This window comes from Tetrao urogallus (genome assembly GCF_951394365.1).
Source record: "Tetrao urogallus genome assembly, chromosome: 1".
Lineage (NCBI taxonomy): Eukaryota > Metazoa > Chordata > Aves > Galliformes > Phasianidae > Tetrao > Tetrao urogallus.
Window position 1 is genome coordinate 65493002 of NC_136813.1, and position 18789 is coordinate 65511790.

Genomic DNA, 18789 nt, shown 5'->3' on the forward strand with positions numbered 1-18789 from the left:
TAGAGCGTGTGTGCAGAGCGTCAACTCGGAGAAGTTGGTCTGTCAAAAAGTGGTGGTCTAAATGCAGTTGGCATTTCCTTGTTGTTATAATTAAGTCTCAAATGCAGTAGCTTCCAAGCTTGCTTTTAAACCAAATAAACCAATTTGGAAAACATTTTGTGGCATTTCAGATCTGGTTCTGTTGCATACAACAAGTATCTGCGTTTAAAGTTCAAAAAGGGGATTTATTTTTTCCTGAGTGATGTGGATAAAACTTTTCTCATTTGAGTGTGGGAAGTTAAATTAAACATAAACCCAAATCTTGTGTTGTTTTCATGTTACTTGTAAGGCTTCCCTATATAAAGTAAGATGAAGCCACTCAGTAGTAATAACTGATACCTGATAAAGCTACTCACTTGTTTGTGTAATGTAATTTTTGTTTCTGTTGCCAAAGTTTTAATTCTTTCTGCTTTCTCTTTCTACTGGTAATAGCTGGTAAGCATTATTATACATGCTCAGTGATCTCAGTTTCAGGAGATAGATCTTTCATCCTCTCACGCTGTACTTAGACCAGGAAAACATAACAGTGTAGTCCTGCAACCCTTCCTGGTAGAAGTGTGTCTTGTAACATGGAAGTATTCATGCCAGGGTGGGCTTTGAGACAAAAATAAATGAACTGTCCAGTGCAAGTGTTTGTGGCAGCATAATCTAATTTCCACTGAGGCTATTATCAGTACCAAGTTGCTAAAATAAATATATTGCATCTCATACCAGCAATATTACATTAGAGGAAAAAATTGCTATAGATTTGGCTGGACCAGAGAACAGAAAATCTCATGAGAACAAGAAAAAAAGTAAGCGATGTGAAGGCATGGAGAAGAGTGGCAGAAGAACATAGTGCTAACATTGAAAACACACATTGTCCAGTTAGAATTATGTGGGATACTGCTTGACTTTTGCCTGTTCCCTCTTTCTTCCTCTTGCCTTGTTTCCCACAGCTTTTCTCTTCTCCTGGTTCTGGGAAGGTCTAGCTGTGGAAGGCATGCAGAGCTTCTCATGCATGGCACCGTTCCATGCGGTATCTCCCTGGCTTCCTTTCACATGCAGGGCCTCTTGAACTAAATGCAGAGAAAGGTTGACTTTATCTAGCTGGGGTCAGTCTCTCCATTCCCATAGGCTAACGTACTAGGCAAACACCAAGTTTTATCTCACAAAATAATTGAAAGGTTGAAAACACTAGGTTTTTTTGTTTTGTTTTTTTTCCCTTACTTCCTGGATGATTTTTAGCTGTTTTTCCACTGTACATTTTTACTTGGCAACAAAATCGTTCTTGCAGAACAAAAATAATACTTATGTAGCATGGATAAAGTGTCATTTGTAAAACAGTGGTAGACTGTTTAACCTGAATGAAGAGCAAGCATCTCCCTCTTCCCTCCCCCACCGCCTGCAGCAGAATAAATCAAGCTTTTCCTGAGAAAGCTGGTGTCTTGAAGATCATCAGTTGACAAGATCGTAGGGAGTTTTGTGCATGATACTTTCTGTGCATTTCAAGAACATTCATATTCCAGTAGCATTTCTTAAATTGAAAATATTATGCACAAGCTTGCATTTTAAAAACGATTCTGTATACATAGCAAACCTTAACATATTTTATGTGAAGAGATGACATTTACAGAATCCTGTCTACCCATTCTGGCTTCGCTTACAGGCTAACTTAAAGTGTGTGAAATGCTATTGATAACAAATATTTTATGTCTTTCAAGGCTGAGTCTTAAAAAGCTGTAGCCAACTTTGTGTTTCCTTTTTCCCTTATGTAGGGTTGTCGCAGAAAAGGTGAAAGAAGTACTGTATACACGACCCAGGAAGTATATCCACTGCTCCAGCCAAGAGCCTACAGAACCAGGTTACATCAACATTTTGGAATTGGCAGAATCTGTGTGTCGCTATGACTTGGATGATATGGACATCTTTTGGCTCCAGGAACTAAACGAAGAGCTTACTGAAATGGGTAATTCACAACACATTCTGGTTTTTAAAGCAGCAGTTAATTTCTGTTGGGCGGTTTCTTAAAGATCTTTGAGCACTGAATGGAAATGCTAACAAAAATGAAATAATGGCAAAGCTATAGAATGTTGAAAATGAATTGCTAGCTCAGTTAGTGTTTTCTTTTGCCTTTTGTGCCTTAAAACTTCTTCACATCCAAAATTATGTGCAACTTCTGCAGACTGACACACGAGGGAAAAAGCCAACACCAGGTGGAGTTAGTTTTAGGACTTTAAAAGTTAAAATTTTTGCATAGGAAAAACAGATGTTTCCATTTTTAAAAATAGAGCATATTACTGCTGCAAAATACAGAGTTGTGAGGAGCTATAACATGCCTTTTTCTTAAAGGAGTAATTAGGTTTTGCTGCTGGATTAGCCAAGCTGTGATAGGATAGCCTGTTTGGCTGACATTCTTCCATGGGTGAGTGCAGGTTCTTGATGAAGGACAGGTAGAAAAAAGAGTTATTTGGCATCTCCTGAATCTGCTATTCATGAAGAAAGAAGAACTAATTGGGATGAGTTAATTGGTGGTGGCATTGGCTGTGGCAGCTATGAAATAGTGGAGACTGAGATCTTGAGGGCAGCAAAGAGAGAAAGTAGCTTCTGGTCCTGGACTTAGGAGAACAGTCTTCTGCTTATCTGGGGAACTGCTGGGTTGGATGTACTGCTGCAAGGCAGCTCTGAAGGGTGAAATTGCTGGACAGAGTTAGCAAAACTTTAAGGACAATCTCTTCCAAGCCCAAGAATGGTCATCCAGGCATTCAGGAAAACAAATAGATGTGTCAGGAGACCAACGTGGTAAAGGAGGGAGCTCATGACAGAACTCCACAGCCAAATGATGTATGTTAAAGGCAGGTGTGAGGACAGGCCTCCTAGTCATATTGGGTGCTGTTTTCAAAACCAAAGCTTTTCTGGGGCTGGAGTCTCTATCCATCCAGAGATTTTCAAGATCTGACTAAAGATGTTACTGAGCAACCTAATCTGGATTCAGTGCTGATCCTGCTTGGAGCAGGGAGCTGGACTGAATCCCTCTGAGGTCTGTACCTGCCTGAATTATTCTGATTCTTTTTATAAGAGGAGTGAAAAAATATCCTGGCATTAAAGAAAACAGTTTAATAACAGACACTTTATATCAACAATCATTTATCTTTTCCATCTCATTGTTTATCAGTTGTAACAAGAAATCAATATTAGTACATGTATTCTTGTACATAATCCAGCAGTTACAGTGGTGTTAGCCTCTGGTATCAGTGCTGCATGGATGTCCCAACCTTTGCTAGTCTAAGTAAATTTTGTACAATAGGAGATGGCAGCATTTGTGACTGATGTTTTTCAGGGGATGTGACTTTGAGATTTCTTGTAGCTGTGAACATTGTAGAGATTCTAAGGGAGTCTCTACAGCTGCAAGCTGAGGGATCAATCTCAAAACAAATCCTTTCAAGTAGATCTGCTTACACTGCATTTTATTAGTGGCAAGTGGGTATAGCAGGCATATTGTTCAAGTAAATGGGTGCCATGGATTGCTAACAGTGCATTTATTTACTGTTTTATAAAAAAAATGGATAAGAGCTCCTTTCATATCCATTGTGCTGGCCGCTCAAGGACTGATGGCAACTTTTATATCTTCATAACATTTAAAGTGTACTTGGTAAGTTTTATTTGCTAAGGGATTTGTCTTCAGAATAAAGAACATTGTGTATGACGTTGAGTCATCAGTGTTTCCTAGAATGATGGAATTGGAGGCAGACTTGCATGAGAGAAGCAAGAAGTTATAGAAGCTGCTGACTTTCATGCTGTAGTGCTTTTTTCAACATGTAGTCTTATGTACAACTCAAACTTTTACTCCAGTAGTAGTTCTATTTGTATTTATGAGGTAGAGGTAATATTAGCAAGCGAGCTGGAAAAAAGGTTCATTTATTTTTGATGTAAGTAATGTTTGTACTGCAGTAGTTGCTAGAAGTTGCCCTGTTTTTCTGCCTCTCAGACTTGGTCAGAGGCATCTGAGTGTTTTCTGTTTCCCTTTTCCCTATTCTGCACTGTAGGATGCGGGCCCCTGGATGAAAACACGATGGAAAAAACTATTGAAGTGCTGGAGCGACACTGTCATGAGAATATGAATCACGCTATTGAGACTGAAGAAGGTCTGGGTATAGAGTATGATGAAGATGTCATCTGTGACGTGTGCCGCTCTCCTGACAGTGAAGATGGGAACGATATGGTGTTTTGTGACAAGTGTAATATCTGCGTCCATCAGGTCAGTGCCTGCAGAAGTATTGACGCTGCCCTGTCTTGCTTTACCTTGGCAAGTGTGGAATTTGAATCAGTATTAATTTGGAGGCCTTTGTGATTCTCTGGATACGAAAGGTGATGTAGAATACCAAGGTCAAGTTTTGTACTCTGAGAATTACAGCAGATAAGTGGCTGAGCATAGTCTGTGTAGTCTAGCTGTAACGTGAAGCGTTGTCTGGACTTGCAAATACAATCATAAACAGTTCCCCTCTACATCCTTAGTAAACCTGCATTTGTAAATAAACAGGCCAGAGGATGCTGGCAGCAGCCTATATGTTAAAAGATCATTTGTTTTGCAGCTGGGGCATTTCTCTCATTAGTTGACTGGTTAATTGGCTCCAAATTTAGCCACTTGAAACCATGTGTTTAGATGCGTTAACAGACTGATTTTTTTAGAGGGCGCAAGCACCTGCAAGAGCTGTGCTCTCAGTCTGAATGCTGCTCATGGTTGTGGTGTTTCAGATGTAGGCAGGACTTCGCACAGACTGAGCTCAGCCTCATCAGGCAGAGGTATCCTCATAACTAAAGTGGATTTGAGCCCTGTGGTTTCTAGTGCATCCTGTTTGAGAAGGAATTTTACAGCTGGGCTGTTGGCTCCAAAGGCAGCCCCTGCTTGTGCCCCTTGAAAATATGGAGGAATTTGCAGCACAAGGCTTGGGGTTGCCTGCAGAGCTGGAGCTGATGGCCTGCTGCTTTCTAACTCTGCCTCTTCCCCAGCCACAGGATCTGGACCTGCTCTGCAGAAGCTGGGCTGGAGCTAATCCTAACAAAGCATAGCAGCAAACAACCAACCGAAAATATTTATCAGTTCAGGTTTAATTCTGGATGGGCTCTAGTTCACCAAGCAGCCTCGGGTCTGTTTGCCAGAACACCACTTGGAGATGCAGAGGAGTGTGTGAGGTTTCCTCCCTCGCAGTGCCCTCTCATGCTGGCTCAGATTGCTAAATTACTGGTTTTCTAGTCTAGACCACCTCCACTTATTAGCTGGATTGAATTAGGAAGTGTTGTATGTCCATTTCCAGCCTCCTAAAAGTGTTCTTTTGGTGTAGTGCCACTTGAACTCAGTGATCTCTAGAAGTCCCTTCCAAATCTTGCAGTTGGTAGTATAAAGTGTTGATGAGAATGTACCATTTAGCAGGAAATAAAAATCTTTTGTAAAATTTAGATTACAGCTCCCCCTGTTGGGCCTTTGCAACAGTCAAATGTGAAAATAACATTTGGGTTAGTCTGACTTGATGCTTTCATAATGCAGGATTTCATTGAGGGAACTCACTCTCCCTCTCAGCATAGCATGATTGTGCAATATTGGACATCTCTTCACATTAAGTACCAAGACCCTATAACCAGAAGGCTGGGAAAGCAAGCATGGGGAATTTGTACTAGATTTGAATCTAAGAGACTGGGTTATAGCTAATAATCTTCTTCTTCTGTCAAGGCTTTCAGTGTTCCTGTTCCCTGGTATGTGTTGGGAATGGTGTTATTTCCTTTGAAATCTGGTTTATTGATAAAGCTGTTATTGGGAGCAGCTGAGTGGAGTTGCACCTTGGTAACCAATGGTTTCAAATATGGTCACACTTGAATACGTGTGTCCATGCAGCAGGATGTGTCTAGTGCAGGTATAGTTAGCCATTGAGAACTGCTAGGAACCTGCACCTGAACGTAAGTTTCATTTTTATCTTCAAACTTAGTAAAAGTTAATAAATCTCTCAGTTTCTAAGAGGCCTCGGGGAAACAGGCATAAAAAGCAGAACCTCGTGATTTCAGAATATACTGTTGTAATTTTTGAGGCAATATTATATATAAATATTTGAAGTCACAAACGGTTCTCAGAACTGTAACCACAAAAGTAATCTAATGTCACAGGAAAGAATCTTCAAACAGTTCTTATCACTTCACATCTGAATAGAATAACATTAGAGCATAAAGTTGTTAACAGTAGAAGACTATGAGCTTAAAGAGATGCCTGTGTTTTGCTTCAGAAACATAAAAAGACACTGAATGCAAAGGTGAAGGTTGTAACACCAGTGTTCAGTTACAATGGCTGTTTCATACAGGAACAAATAACACCAAGACATGTTTTAAAAATAAACTGGCATGAAAAGGCTTGTTTTAATAGGTTGTCAATCTCTTTGATCACCTGACTCCTTTTAAGGAAAAGAAATTAGAGAAAGATTAAGTAAAGGGCAGACTGTGCTTTTAGGATTTGTAAGCTTCATGCCTTATGAGAATTAATCTTTGGATGTCAAATATTATCAGTGCAATGATCTCAATCCCTGTGCTCTTCCAAGGCGTGCTATGGAATCTTGAAAGTCCCCGAAGGAAGCTGGCTGTGCCGCACCTGTGTTCTGGGAATACATCCTCAGTGCCTCCTGTGTCCAAAACGAGGAGGTGCAATGAAAGCCACCAGGACAGGGACCAAGTGGGCACATGTGAGCTGTGCTCTCTGGATTCCAGAGGTAAAGCTGAATTTCTGTCTCATTCTTTTGTATTCTAATCTCCCTTCTCTGCCTTCTCAGTGTTCCTCCCTCTACCTTTTCACATTCTCATGATTTACGGTATCTGCATGGGTGTTATTCTGGTGAGTCTGCAGAATCTGTTGAAGAGATCTGGAGAGAGTCCAGCTCATGTTCATTAATTAATGAATCTCTTTGTCCTTCCCCATTTACTGAGCAGTCTCTTCATGGTGTCATGAGATCTGAGTGACCTGCTGGAAAGGTTTAGTGATGTAAGCCAGTGATCGCTGCACAACTGCAGCATCCTTGTCTCCCTTAGTTCTTGATCAGTTTGTGTGCTCTCAGTTAGGTGTGTAATTTGCACTGAATATGTCCTTTTTGTTTTTTCTTTTTTTTTCTTCTTTTTTTTTTGAGACAAAAAGCCAGGCATATTTTATGATATGTATCAAACATCATCATTGGATGATATATATGCACATAACAGCAGGGTTGAAACTAGATGATCATTGTGGTCCTTTTCAACCCAGGCCATTCTATGATGTATTGGATGGATTCTAAGATGGGGAGATGTTTGTAGACAAGTTCTTTGCACTAAAATGAGACATTTTCCTGAATGGTGGAGAGATGAGGCTTTTTTCTTCTATGTTATATTTTTTAAGAATGACTATTCAGATTGATGCTTGTGTTCATATATAGAGCTTAATGATGAAACTTTGCATTTCCTCTATTTAGAATCAGATTTAGCATCATTTATTATTCTGTAAATTGAAATAGGTGTAGAGGACGTGTGTGTTTAATTTTGTACTCAGAATGATATTTGTGCTTTCCTTCTGGTAAGATCCATAGATCCCTTAGAGTGAATGACGTAGTGTGAGGTTGCAGCCACATCTGTTGGCACCATGACATTGCGGGGTGCCTTATTCCCAAACCTTCTGCTCTCAAGCAGCCAGGCCTTGCATTTGCAAAACTTCACAAAGAAGATGTCAAGATTCTGGATGGCTTTTTAATGTGGCAGCCTGTTGCTCTGCGCAACTCCTAGCTCTGTGCCAGGCATATATCTGATTATCAGTGGGCTTATCTTTGCAGTTCTGCTTTCCCTTCAGGCCAGCTTGTAGATCTGGTGTCTCACCCACCTTTAGGGAGAAAGGAGCAGAGGAAAAAAACCAAAACAAAACAAAAAAATTAAAATGAATAAATAAAAGTCTCCTGCCTTCTCCTCATGCACTCCTAAAGTGCCTTGTCTGGAAGTTGTCCTAGCTCTGAGCAGACTGGTTTCCCTGAGAGGTTCTTTCTGCATGTGGTTGCCTTGATGTTCTCCCCAGCAGGAGATGAACTGGCAGGTTCGGAAAGCAGCTGACCATGGGACAGGGAGCACCTGCTGCTTCTTACCTGCCCACCTCCCTCCGGCTGAGGGAGAGCAGCCAGCAGAGTTGCCCAGGTGGGAGAGCTTGAATCCAGCTGCTCCCACAGCCCAGTCAATGGCTCCAGGCCTCAGGCACCTCCTCCTCTCTGTGCCCATGCCAAGTGTGTCAGGCATAGCAAGGAGGTGGCACCTGCCAGGAGAAGTGGGAAATGCCTCTTGGATCCATTCAGCCTCTTCTTCTGCACCTGGTGCTTTTAAAAACAAAGTGAACTACAATTCCATCACCAGAGAAGCCTGGCTTTTTTTTGAGAATCTCCGCTAAAACAGTGGGTTCTTGTGTGGAGAGACACCATGGCTTTATGTGCTCTGGGAGACTAGAAAGGGACAGAGTTTTCAAGACCTTGAAATACCTTATGGAAGAATGTTTACTCCCCTGTAACACCCCACAAAGAAACAAATAATAAAGTCACTGCCACTTCCCCCACTACACCCCTAGCAAAATGGAGCAAGGCAGAGTGCAGAGGAAAATGAGCCATCCTCATGTTTGTGGTAAAAGATCCAAGAGGGACTTGAGTGAGTTCATAAATACAGGCTAGCACTGTTGTAGGCAGTTGCACCAGGTATTTCCCATCACCAATATATTCAGCACCCTCTTAGAATGCTTTGTTTTGTTCTGTTTCTTCCCTGCCTCCCTCTCCTCGTGAGCTAATGGTGTGGGAAGGCTGTCTTGACCCTCACTGAGTTTGGGACATTTGAAGGTTTTTACAAAGCGTACTCATTGTTGATTTTTATCCTTTTTATTCTTCTGCCAGCACTGTCTGTTAGTGTAAACGTGTCTCTTCTTCCGTGATTTCTTAAAAGATATTCTTGGAAAAAAGGGAGAGACTTTGACATCAGAAAATTTACATTGTTTTGAAATTCATTTCTCTGCCTTAGATGACGGATGGCAGAGACGTCTTCCCTTGGTCGGTGCGTTGTTGGCTGAAGCAGATAGTAATTTTTCCTTGCTACAGCTGCAGAACTATCAAATGACCGCCTTCAGCCGCTGCTGTGAGTGGCTGTGCTCCAGCTGCTGGGATGCCTCCCCAGCCACTGGTGCAGATCACTGCCCGCTAACACACAGCTGCTGGTGGCAGGCCATCAGCGGAGCAGCAGATAGCAGGGTGACAACAGAGATGTCAGCTCTGTGCGTAAATTGGAGAGAGCAGGCTTCAACAGCCCGCTGTTCTCACTCTCTCCCACTGTTACTTCTTCAGAGTATGGCAGACAAAATGTAACCGGACACGACACGGAGAAATAACAGAGAAGCTATGTGTTAAGGCAGGCGGTCATTTCTATCTCGGGATGGGAGGTTTTGGGAAGTGGAAAGGTTGGCTTCTGTGCTCTCTGGATCCCTCATGAACAGTGAAATTCAAACAGGCTTTGCTTTGACTCCTCTCTTTGAACGTTAGAAACATGCAGGCGGCAGGAGGCCAGTATAAATAAACTGCACCTGACTCCAAGCACCTCTTTGTGTTTTTACAAAGTGGAGTAACATAAACAGGCAGCATTACAAGCTGAATGGGCAATATTTCTAACATAAATATTTCTGGAGAAGGAGCAGGGAGAGGATGAAAAGGGGCAAAGAGTGACAAGAAGAGTATGTGTGAGTTCCAACTCCTGCACAGTGAAAAGCTGGTGCAACTGCCTACAGAAAAAATCACTGACATTTCAGGTTACTTTTTGAAAGGTATATAGGCAACATGGAAACTGATGCAACCCCATAATTCCCAAGGGAAAATCTTGCCTACTGGTCTAGTAAATGAAACAAGATTTGTGGTCAATGTTTGTACAATGTTATTTTAGAAGTACCTGTACAACTTGTAACCAGCTCTGTTCTTAGCAGGGTCAAGTTGGATTGGTCAATTTGGAAGCAGAAAAGCTACCTTTGCCATTTAAGAGTGCTGAACCTGAATTTGTGGAACCATTCAAGAGTTTCAAGGACAGCTTTGTCTCTTTCCCGCTGATTTATAGGAAGTCCTCAACAAATGAAATTATTCTTCATCTCTACCTGATGAGGACACTGCATACTGCCTCCCCATTTTTTAGGTGCAAAGTCCTGTTGTTTTTCCCCAAGAATTTTTCTGACTCTGGTTTTGGCCAAAGAGAAGGCTGAGTGCAGCTGCTACGGGCCTCCTGGACGCTGTAGATCAGAGACGGGTGCACACAATTGTCACTGGGCTAAATAGGAATGCCATACAACACTGGCTGACCTTGGCATATCGCAGAAAATATGGCTTGGTTTAAGTTATATAACAAACCTTATTGGAGTCAATTTTTGTCATTGGTTTACAAACTACTAATCAACCTCTTAAAATGCAAAAATAATGGATGGAGTAATCTCTTGCAAAGCTTTCTTTCTCACCTACTTGTCTGTTGTTCAAAATAGTGAAAAAGATAGGAAAGAGAGAGTGTCAAAAATACTCAGTTTGGGAGTAGCAACTTGGACTTTCAGACTTGCTAAAGTTGGCATTGCTATCTTTGGCAATGCCTGCCTCACAGAGGAGGTCTGGTGAAACAAAGTTTTTCTTCATCGGGGATTAAGCAGGTTTTAAAATTAATGTGTGCATCAGGTGATAGCTGAAGTACCTTTGCAAAGGGGCCCCTATCCCACCAGTGGCAAAACAGGTGAACTGTCGGTAAGAAGCGTGGAGATCTTTGTAGCTGGACGAAGCGCCGTATTTCTGTTTCAGGCAGGTAGCCCTCCCTAGTGTACAACCACTGTATTCAAAAGATTTTTGATCTCTATGTAAGCATCCAAAATCCAAGCTTCTGGAAACTGGCACCCTTGGGGCAGAGCAGTTATCTCACCGAAGTCTTCTGCCACCTGCCATTTGGTTACTGACCCACTTCTGCATGTTGATCACTCAGAGCTGACTAATTTTGTTCTGCCCTTGGATAAATCCTATTGCTCAGGAGCATCTTGGGGGTGACTAAGGAGATAATTTTCATCTGTTTTGGTGTCCAAGTTATAGAGGACAGTCTTAGTTTCCCAATATGGGCAAATATTGGCTGATAAATTTTTATCAGAGTGAGTAGATGGACAGAATTGAAAGGGAATAAACTTTGCTATCACTTGCTGCAGTCTCTTAAATGGTTCATAACAAGGCATGCTGTAGCTGCCTAAAATGTTCTGAAAAATGATGACTTCTAGCCACCAGGTTAAACTAATTGCATTCCACAATATTGTTTTGTTCATGTGGAATCTCCTCAAGTCACTTGTTATGAAGTATGAGCACACAGAGATCTCTGAATGAGATAAATGGCGGTCATACTCACAGTCCTACTTCTGGTATTAGCGAAGAGCTTGTTTTTATTGCCTTGATAACTGCTTTCCATGCTGTCTTTTATTTTCAGGTTAGTATTGCTTGCCCAGAAAGGATGGAGCCGATCACAAAGGTCTCTCACATTCCACCAAGTCGATGGGCTTTAGTGTGTAGTTTATGCAAACTGAAAACCGGTGCTTGCATTCAGGTACGTACTTGTCTTCCTGTGACTCTTGAGTCTGCAAGATGGGGACTTTAAGGTTTTTGAACTTTATTCAGTGAAGACAATTGTTGGATAGCTCCCTATCCATATCACTGTGGCTGCTAACAAATTGGTTCCCTAAGCAGTCTAGCACAGAGTGAGAAGTGTCTATCAATTGCCTTCCTTTGAATGAGGCTGAGATGCATTAAGTTGGATCAGAAATCCACCAATTGGATCAGAAATCACTGAATGCTGTTCACAGATGAAAAAATAACAAATCACGTGATTCTGACTTAGAAATATCAGCTGACTTCTTCAGGGTACTTAAATTTGGTTTTGTAGGGACGAAGTTTCATGTAATTATGTTTTTTTCCTAGTTTGTGACTACCCTTAGTGACTTTCTTGTTTTATGTCTTTCATTTGTAGTGTTCAGTGAAAAGCTGCATCACTGCCTTTCATGTCACCTGTGCCTTTGAGCATAGCTTAGAGATGAAGACTATCCTGGATGATGGGGATGAGGTCAAATTCAAGTCATACTGTCTAAAGCACAGCAAGAACAAACAGAATTCGCTGCCTGATGTTGATGAACATCCCAAGAGCATAACAGATCAGAAGCAAACAGAGAGTGAGAAAACCAGTTTGCGAGCCCAGAAACTCCGGGAGCTGGAAGAAGAGTTTTACTCACTGGTTAAAGTGGAGGATGTTGCAGCAGAACTGGGCCTCCCTAAACTTGCTGTAGACTTCATCTACAATTACTGGAAACTAAAGCGAAAAAGTAACTTTAACAAACCTTTGTTTCCTCCCAAGGAGGATGAAGAAAATGGCTTGGTGCAGCCAAAAGAAGATAGCATTCATACTCGCATGAGGATGTTCATGCATTTGAGGCAGGACCTAGAGAGGGTAAGAGTTTAACTGACAAAAACGATGTGCAAGTGAGCAGCAGCTTTGTCCAAACAAAAGTGGGGATGAGAGAAGCGCAGGGAGATGATTTATGAAATAATAATGATAAAAAGGTAAGGGCTTGAACTCCGTTCTGGTGGTACGCTGCATGTTGCAGACTTTCAGGAGCTGTCCCTTTTCAGTTCAGTGAGAGATCCACTGTGAGCACCACGCTTCCTGCCTTGCTTAGAGGATTCTCCTTTGTATAATGTAACTGTCTGTTTCCATGCACAATGGACACACTTGAGCACTGACTCTTCGATTTCTATGTAAATTGAATTTGCCTAGGTAAAGCACCAAGTATTCTGTGGTGAGTGTGATTTAACATTTTTAGGAATTCTGCAAAAACTTGAAACAGACCTTCTCACCCTCATAGTTAAAGGGCAATTAGGTGAAGTCCTGGGTTAACTACTGTAGAGGCTTTTTTGTTTCACACACGAAGAAGAATGCTGGCTTGTGCTCAGACGGCTTCCCGTGGCTCCTGATTCAGGCCCCTTACCTCCCTTCTTTGACAGCGTGCTGTTGTCAGCTAGCCCTAGGTAAGGGAGGCTGAATCACATCTCATGCTCTTAAATTGGACACTTTCCCTGCACGTAGCTGCCCAGGATGCTACAGTTAGTTAGCTGTTGGAAAGCAACCCGCCAGGTCTAGTACTGCCTGTGGCTTTGCTGAGTAGAGTAAAAAGGAAATGATCTTTTTACCAGTATTCAGCTTGGCTCTTTACCAGATAATCAGCTAGCCAGCATTCAGAAAAGATGGAGTCCTTGAGCAAAATCCGGAGCAGGAATTTGTGTTATGTATGTATATTCTATACATACATAACATGCTTTGAATGGAAGGTTTGTTTTTTGTTTTTTTTTTGTCTGCTTTCTCAATAAAGCATTTCAAGCTTTTCCTTTTTGTTCGAAGAGTAGTTGTTTTATATCTGACTGTGTTGAAATGGATGAGTTTACTTTGAGTGGAGGGACTTGGTAGTTTGAAATCTATCTCAAAGTTTCTGAATTTCCCACACCGTAAGACTTCCAATTCAGATATGTCTTTAGGTGAAAATTAATTTGGGAATCTTGGAATTTCCTTTCTGGGGAGAGAGGCTTCGGTTTCTGAGCAGCTCAAGTTAAGTGTTGGGGGGAAGTACACGTGGCAAGTATCTTTCAGCCAGCCGCTGTGCTGCTTCTGTGTTCTGCAGGCTCTTTCAGGTCTGTATCACAACTTTCTTCATCTCTTCCTATTTTCGTTACGCTAGGTGGAAATATTGCTATTAACTCCAACAGTGAAAGCAGAAATATGTGCAGAACTGCAATGGAGTCTGAAAATAAACTGCTGAATGAATCAACAAAAATGTGTAAAATGCACAAGAAACTGCAGTGTTCTTTTAGGGGTGATTTACACGTTAATTCCAGACGTGTAAACGTAAAGTCCAGGCGTGCCAGCTCTATTGAGTAGCTTTGTTAAAAGTATTACTTTCCAATGTAACAGTAATCCTAGGAGAAACAAACAAATTTAGCTGTTAAAAATCATTCTGTGAAACATTTTGCAAGGAAATTCTGGGAGAACTGAGTATTGACTGCAGTAGGATCCCCAGCATAATGTGTGGTGGAAGTAGGCTTCAAACAAACAAGCTGTACAGATCGTGTGCTTTTCCTTTGACTGGAATTTTGTGTTCCCTTTCTGTTCTTCATGAAGAATGTATGAAAATACATTCTGCTGTCTCATCAGGGCATTCAGTAAACTGGCAATTAAAAAAAAAATGCAGGATTTGTTTTATATTCTTAGTTACATCTGTTCAGTAACATTCATGAGGTGTTTGCCAAGGGATTTTGCTCGCAATGTTTCTATAATTCTGTTGTTGAGCCAATATTTTTCCTAAGTCAGGATTTTTTTTTTTTTTTAATTTTATACTGAGTGTTATTTCTTTTGCAGGTAAGAAATCTCTGCTACATGGTAAGCAGGAGAGAGAAACTGAAGCTGTCTCACAGTAAAGTACATGAACAGGTCTTCAATTTGCAAGTTCAGCTCATTAATCAGGAAATTGCTGCAGGTAATCATATGAATGTAAAATATTTATAAGTTACAACAAACTGAAAAAAATGTTCCCATTAAATTTCTGCTTAGTGTTTTAATGTTTGACAGCTGCCTTTAAAAACTTTCTTTGGATATACCATTTATTAATTTAGCAACATCCACAAACACTGATGTTTTAAAATCTTGAGTTGGATCTCTTCTTACTCCATAGATGCTGCTGCCATATGCCAGTTAGTTTCCAATTACTGTAGCATCCAGGAAGCAGAAACAAACTGATGGAGATCTCTAGGTTTTTGCTTCGCTGGGCCACTGTTTCATGCTGCTGTTTGCCCACAGCAAGCTCTACTCTCCAGCTGAGAAGTTTTTTGCTTGCTGTAGTTAATTTCTTCCGGCAAAAGAGAAGAGTGACTGATAGGAATTGCTGTTCTCATGTTGCCTTGAGTACTTGATGAGCGTTACGGAGGGGCATTTCTTAGCTTGTGGTCTGCAGTTACTAAACTTCCTTCAAAAAGAGTTTAAGCACTCTTGTTTCTAACAGTGAATAGTAACTGCTTTGTACCAAAACAAACTCCGCCCTTAATTTTTATTAAATCTGTGTCCTGAAATGAGGAACACAACTTTGGGTGGTCCTATGCAGAGCCAGGAGCTGGACCCAGTGATCCTTATCGGTCCCTTCCAATTTGGGATATTTTATGATTTGGAAAGAGAAAGAGTATATATTACAGTGCCATTTATTTTTTTTTTAATAGGAAGGTAATTGCTTCTGCAGCGTGAAATAGAAATCTTGATGTTTGTTCAAGATACTTCTTGTGTTTTCCATAACCTTCTTAAAGTGAAAGCTTTGTGTTTTTTCACTACTCATGGATAAGTTTTGTTAGCACTGACAGGTTTTTGTTTGTTTTTTTAACTGTTTTGGATGAGACCAGGACACACCCTCACTCAGATGGTGGTGACACACTGAACAGGTTGCCCAAGGAGGCTGTGGATGCCCCATCCCTGGAGGCATTCAAGGCCAGGCTGGATGTGGCTCTGGGCAGCCTGGTCTGGTGGCTGGTGACCCTGCACAGAGCAGGGGGTTGAAACTAGGTGATCATTGTGGTCCTTTTCAACCCAGGCCATTCTGTTGACTCTACAATACTTGGTGGAAGCAGCAGTACTCTAAAGCACATTGGTTTTGTGTAATGAGATTTTATTAGAAATGTCTACTAAGACAAAGCCAAGTGCTTTTTAAAGCTTATTAGAATGTTTTGATAGCTATTTTGCAGTGGTGATGCAAGTGTATTATATCACAGTGACTAACATATTGGAGTGAAAAGAGTTTTAAAACAGAGAATTTTATAAAACAAAGCAGAGAACTGAACTAAGTCCAAAGTGCAACTCAGCTTGAAGCATTGTTTTTTCTCTATCCAAAGCTGGATGTGAGCTTTTTATAATTCCGTTGGAACTACTTCAGTCACATCTCAAAACTGCTTCAATTCACTGGCTTAAAGTCCCATGAAAGGGGACGTTATTGTTTTTAATCCAAATTCTAAAATGCGTACCTAAATGCTGAGCTGGTAAGTGATACGGAGCTGTTTTCAGTTGCCTGACTTCTCTTTAATGTCCTAACATAATTTCACAGTAACTGTTTGCAAATGCTTCTTGTTGAATGACCTTCTCATAGTCTGTAAAACCCTACAGGTAAAGAAGCGATTACCTCTTTTTTGAAAGTCTTCTCATCTTCTGCTTCCTCATCTTTTTCTCACACAGGCCATACCCTGACAAGTGCACTAGAGAACACACTGTTCTACCCACCTCCCAGGATCACCCTGAAGTTAAAAATGCCCAAATCAGCACTAGGAGATTGCAAAAATAACTCGCTGAAGCCAGGCAACAGACCGCTCTCTCCTGACAACAACAGCACTGTTTACAGCAAAAGGAGCGTGCCGATGTCAAAGGAAGCATTTGAAATCAAAGCCAAATCTTACCCCAGGTATCAGCACGACACCAGAAGTAATGGGTTGCTTGTGACAGGAGGGATCGGCAAGCCTCGTGGCGAGGCGAAGGACTCCGGTCTTGTGCAGGTGCCAGAGTTCCACCGGGGCCAACCATCAGGGAAGCCCCTGGCACTGCAGGCTGCTCTGCACGGACAGTCCTCCATCGGGAATGGGCGGCTGCAGCAGGATGGCTCGCGGCTGGTGGCCAAATCCAACGGGCTGATGGGCAGGACTGGCGACGTGAGCCAGAGGGACAGCTCCAGCCAGACGCCCTTTGAACAGGAGTCTGTGCTGACGGCTCATTTGGCCAGCCAGAGCGGCTTTAGAAAATCCACCATCGAACACTTTAGCCGGTCCTTTAAGGAGGCCACTAACAGTCTGGTGAGGACAACGGAAGATTTGCGGTGCTGTGAGAAGCCAACAAGAAGGCTCACAGCAAAAGAGCGCTTGTGGAGCAAGCAGACGCTCGAAGGGGCTCCGTACCAGGACAATGATGGGTACTGTCCCGACTTGGAGCTGAGTGACTCTGAAGCAGAAAGCGATGAAAATAAAGAGCAAATGAGGTTAAGACGGAGTAGCTCGGAGAGAGAAAGCCCAAGTAAGGACTTTGGAAGAGAGTGTCACAATAGAAACAAAAAGAATATGATTTCTCACAGTTCGGTACAAAGGTGATTAGAAGCCCCCACGGGGTAACTCAGCCTTTGTGTATTCTGGTGTACCAGTGCAAAGCTCAGCATCCACAGGTTCCAGAAAACAGCACAGGAGCTACGTTAGGAAGAACTGCAGCGGGAGATGGGAAGGGGAGTGAAATCAGAGTAGTTCTGTTCAACTGTGAATTGGCTTGCAGCCTTTGCAAGGTTAACCGAGCTATTGCAAAGCCACGAAGAAATTATGGGTTCTATTAGAGTTGAACATCTGGGAAAGCATGAAGCGGTTGATCCTTACGTAAATTCAGGAAACTGCTTCCTCCTTGCCAGCACGTGCGCCAGGCCAGATGTCCACCTCATGTCAGTCTTGTGGTGGACAGGCATTAGAGAAGTCCTTGCATTGCTCTGGCGTGTTGCAAGGAATCGCGAATGGAGACACTGAAACCGCATTCTTACGGCACCTGCAGCGCGGCTCTGATCCAGCAAGGCACTTTAGGTACGTGTTAGAGCTACTCCTGTGCTGAGTCCCGCTGATTTCTCCCAGAACTCAGGGCTCAGCTCCCCAGGCACGTACCGGCGTGCTCTGCTGGATCAGGCCCAAGCGACTACTAAGTGACGGTCCCCTGCCGTCCTGCGGGGGGGCTCCAGCCGCAGGGGTGCCTGCAGGCTCCTTGTGGAAGTTGGAGCAGGTGTCGCTGGAGCTGCCAAACTTGCTGACCTCTGTTGTGCCCTTGCTCCCCGCTCCTGCTGAGGGTTGTGTTTCTCTTCACAATAATTTGCTTATTTTGTAAATATACAACTTGTAGTACTTCAGTTTTTTTTTAATCTCTGTACATAGCTGCTTGTTGTGGGATGCACTTGTAAATATTTTACCCAGCTAACAAGTACAGATGGCTAATTTTGTGGATAGTGTTTACAAAAGTAGATGTACTACTTCAAAGAAAAATGCTATTTGACACTTACATTTAGGCAATCACCAGTGATGCCAGGTTCCTCTTGAAATTGAGTTTTCACCTACAGAAATATTTGTACCTGGTGTTTTTAAAATAAGCTGAATTAGAAATAATTTTGTCCGAATTTTTTACGTAGGCACAAATTTTCAACCCTAGCTGCCTAAATGTGGGCTTAAGAGCCCTGCTTCTGGCATCTAGGACTGTAAAATTTTAGCCAGTCATCATCTGGAGTATGTTTTTTATTGCTGAAAACTTACTGCTTCCATTAAGCTGCTTTTCAACCTCTGGATCAGTTGCTGTTTCCCAAACTAAAGCTTTTTGCATGTGCTTTAAAGCCAGTTGTTAACTGGTGTTTAAATTTCAACCGGTGTGGAGGAGGTGAGAAGCAAGGGGAAACCCCTTCTGGCTTGTTTATGTGATCCGGGATTTTTTTGTTTGAATAGAGACAAATTTCTCCTTTTCCAGGCAAAACTACTGCACTGTTCTCAGCCGTGCTGCACGTTCCAGCCATCTGCAGCACCCTCTGTCCCTAGAGAGCTCATTTTGTCTAGGAAGGTTCACACCCCGCGTAAAGATGACTATGCAGAACCCAAACAACAGCTTGCTTTCCTTTATCAT

The 18789-nt window shown here is 42.1% G+C and overlaps 1 protein-coding gene across 1 annotated transcript in view; it reads left to right on the plus strand.

Moving 5' to 3' along the window:
- Positions 1-17243, plus strand: part of JADE3 (jade family PHD finger 3) — a gene marked incomplete at its 3' end in the record, with an annotated part of 29184 nt that extends 11941 nt beyond the window's left edge. The window contains exons 4-10 of the mRNA XM_079543920.1: positions 1797-1987; positions 4065-4276; positions 6600-6767; positions 11524-11640; positions 12061-12534; positions 14494-14611; positions 16345-17243. Of these exons, the coding sequence (XP_079400046.1) occupies positions 1797-1987; positions 4065-4276; positions 6600-6767; positions 11524-11640; positions 12061-12534; positions 14494-14611; positions 16345-17243 (2179 nt within the window). The remainder of the gene's footprint in view (positions 1-1796; positions 1988-4064; positions 4277-6599; positions 6768-11523; positions 11641-12060; positions 12535-14493; positions 14612-16344) is intronic.
- Positions 17244-18789: the final 1546 nt, after the last annotated feature.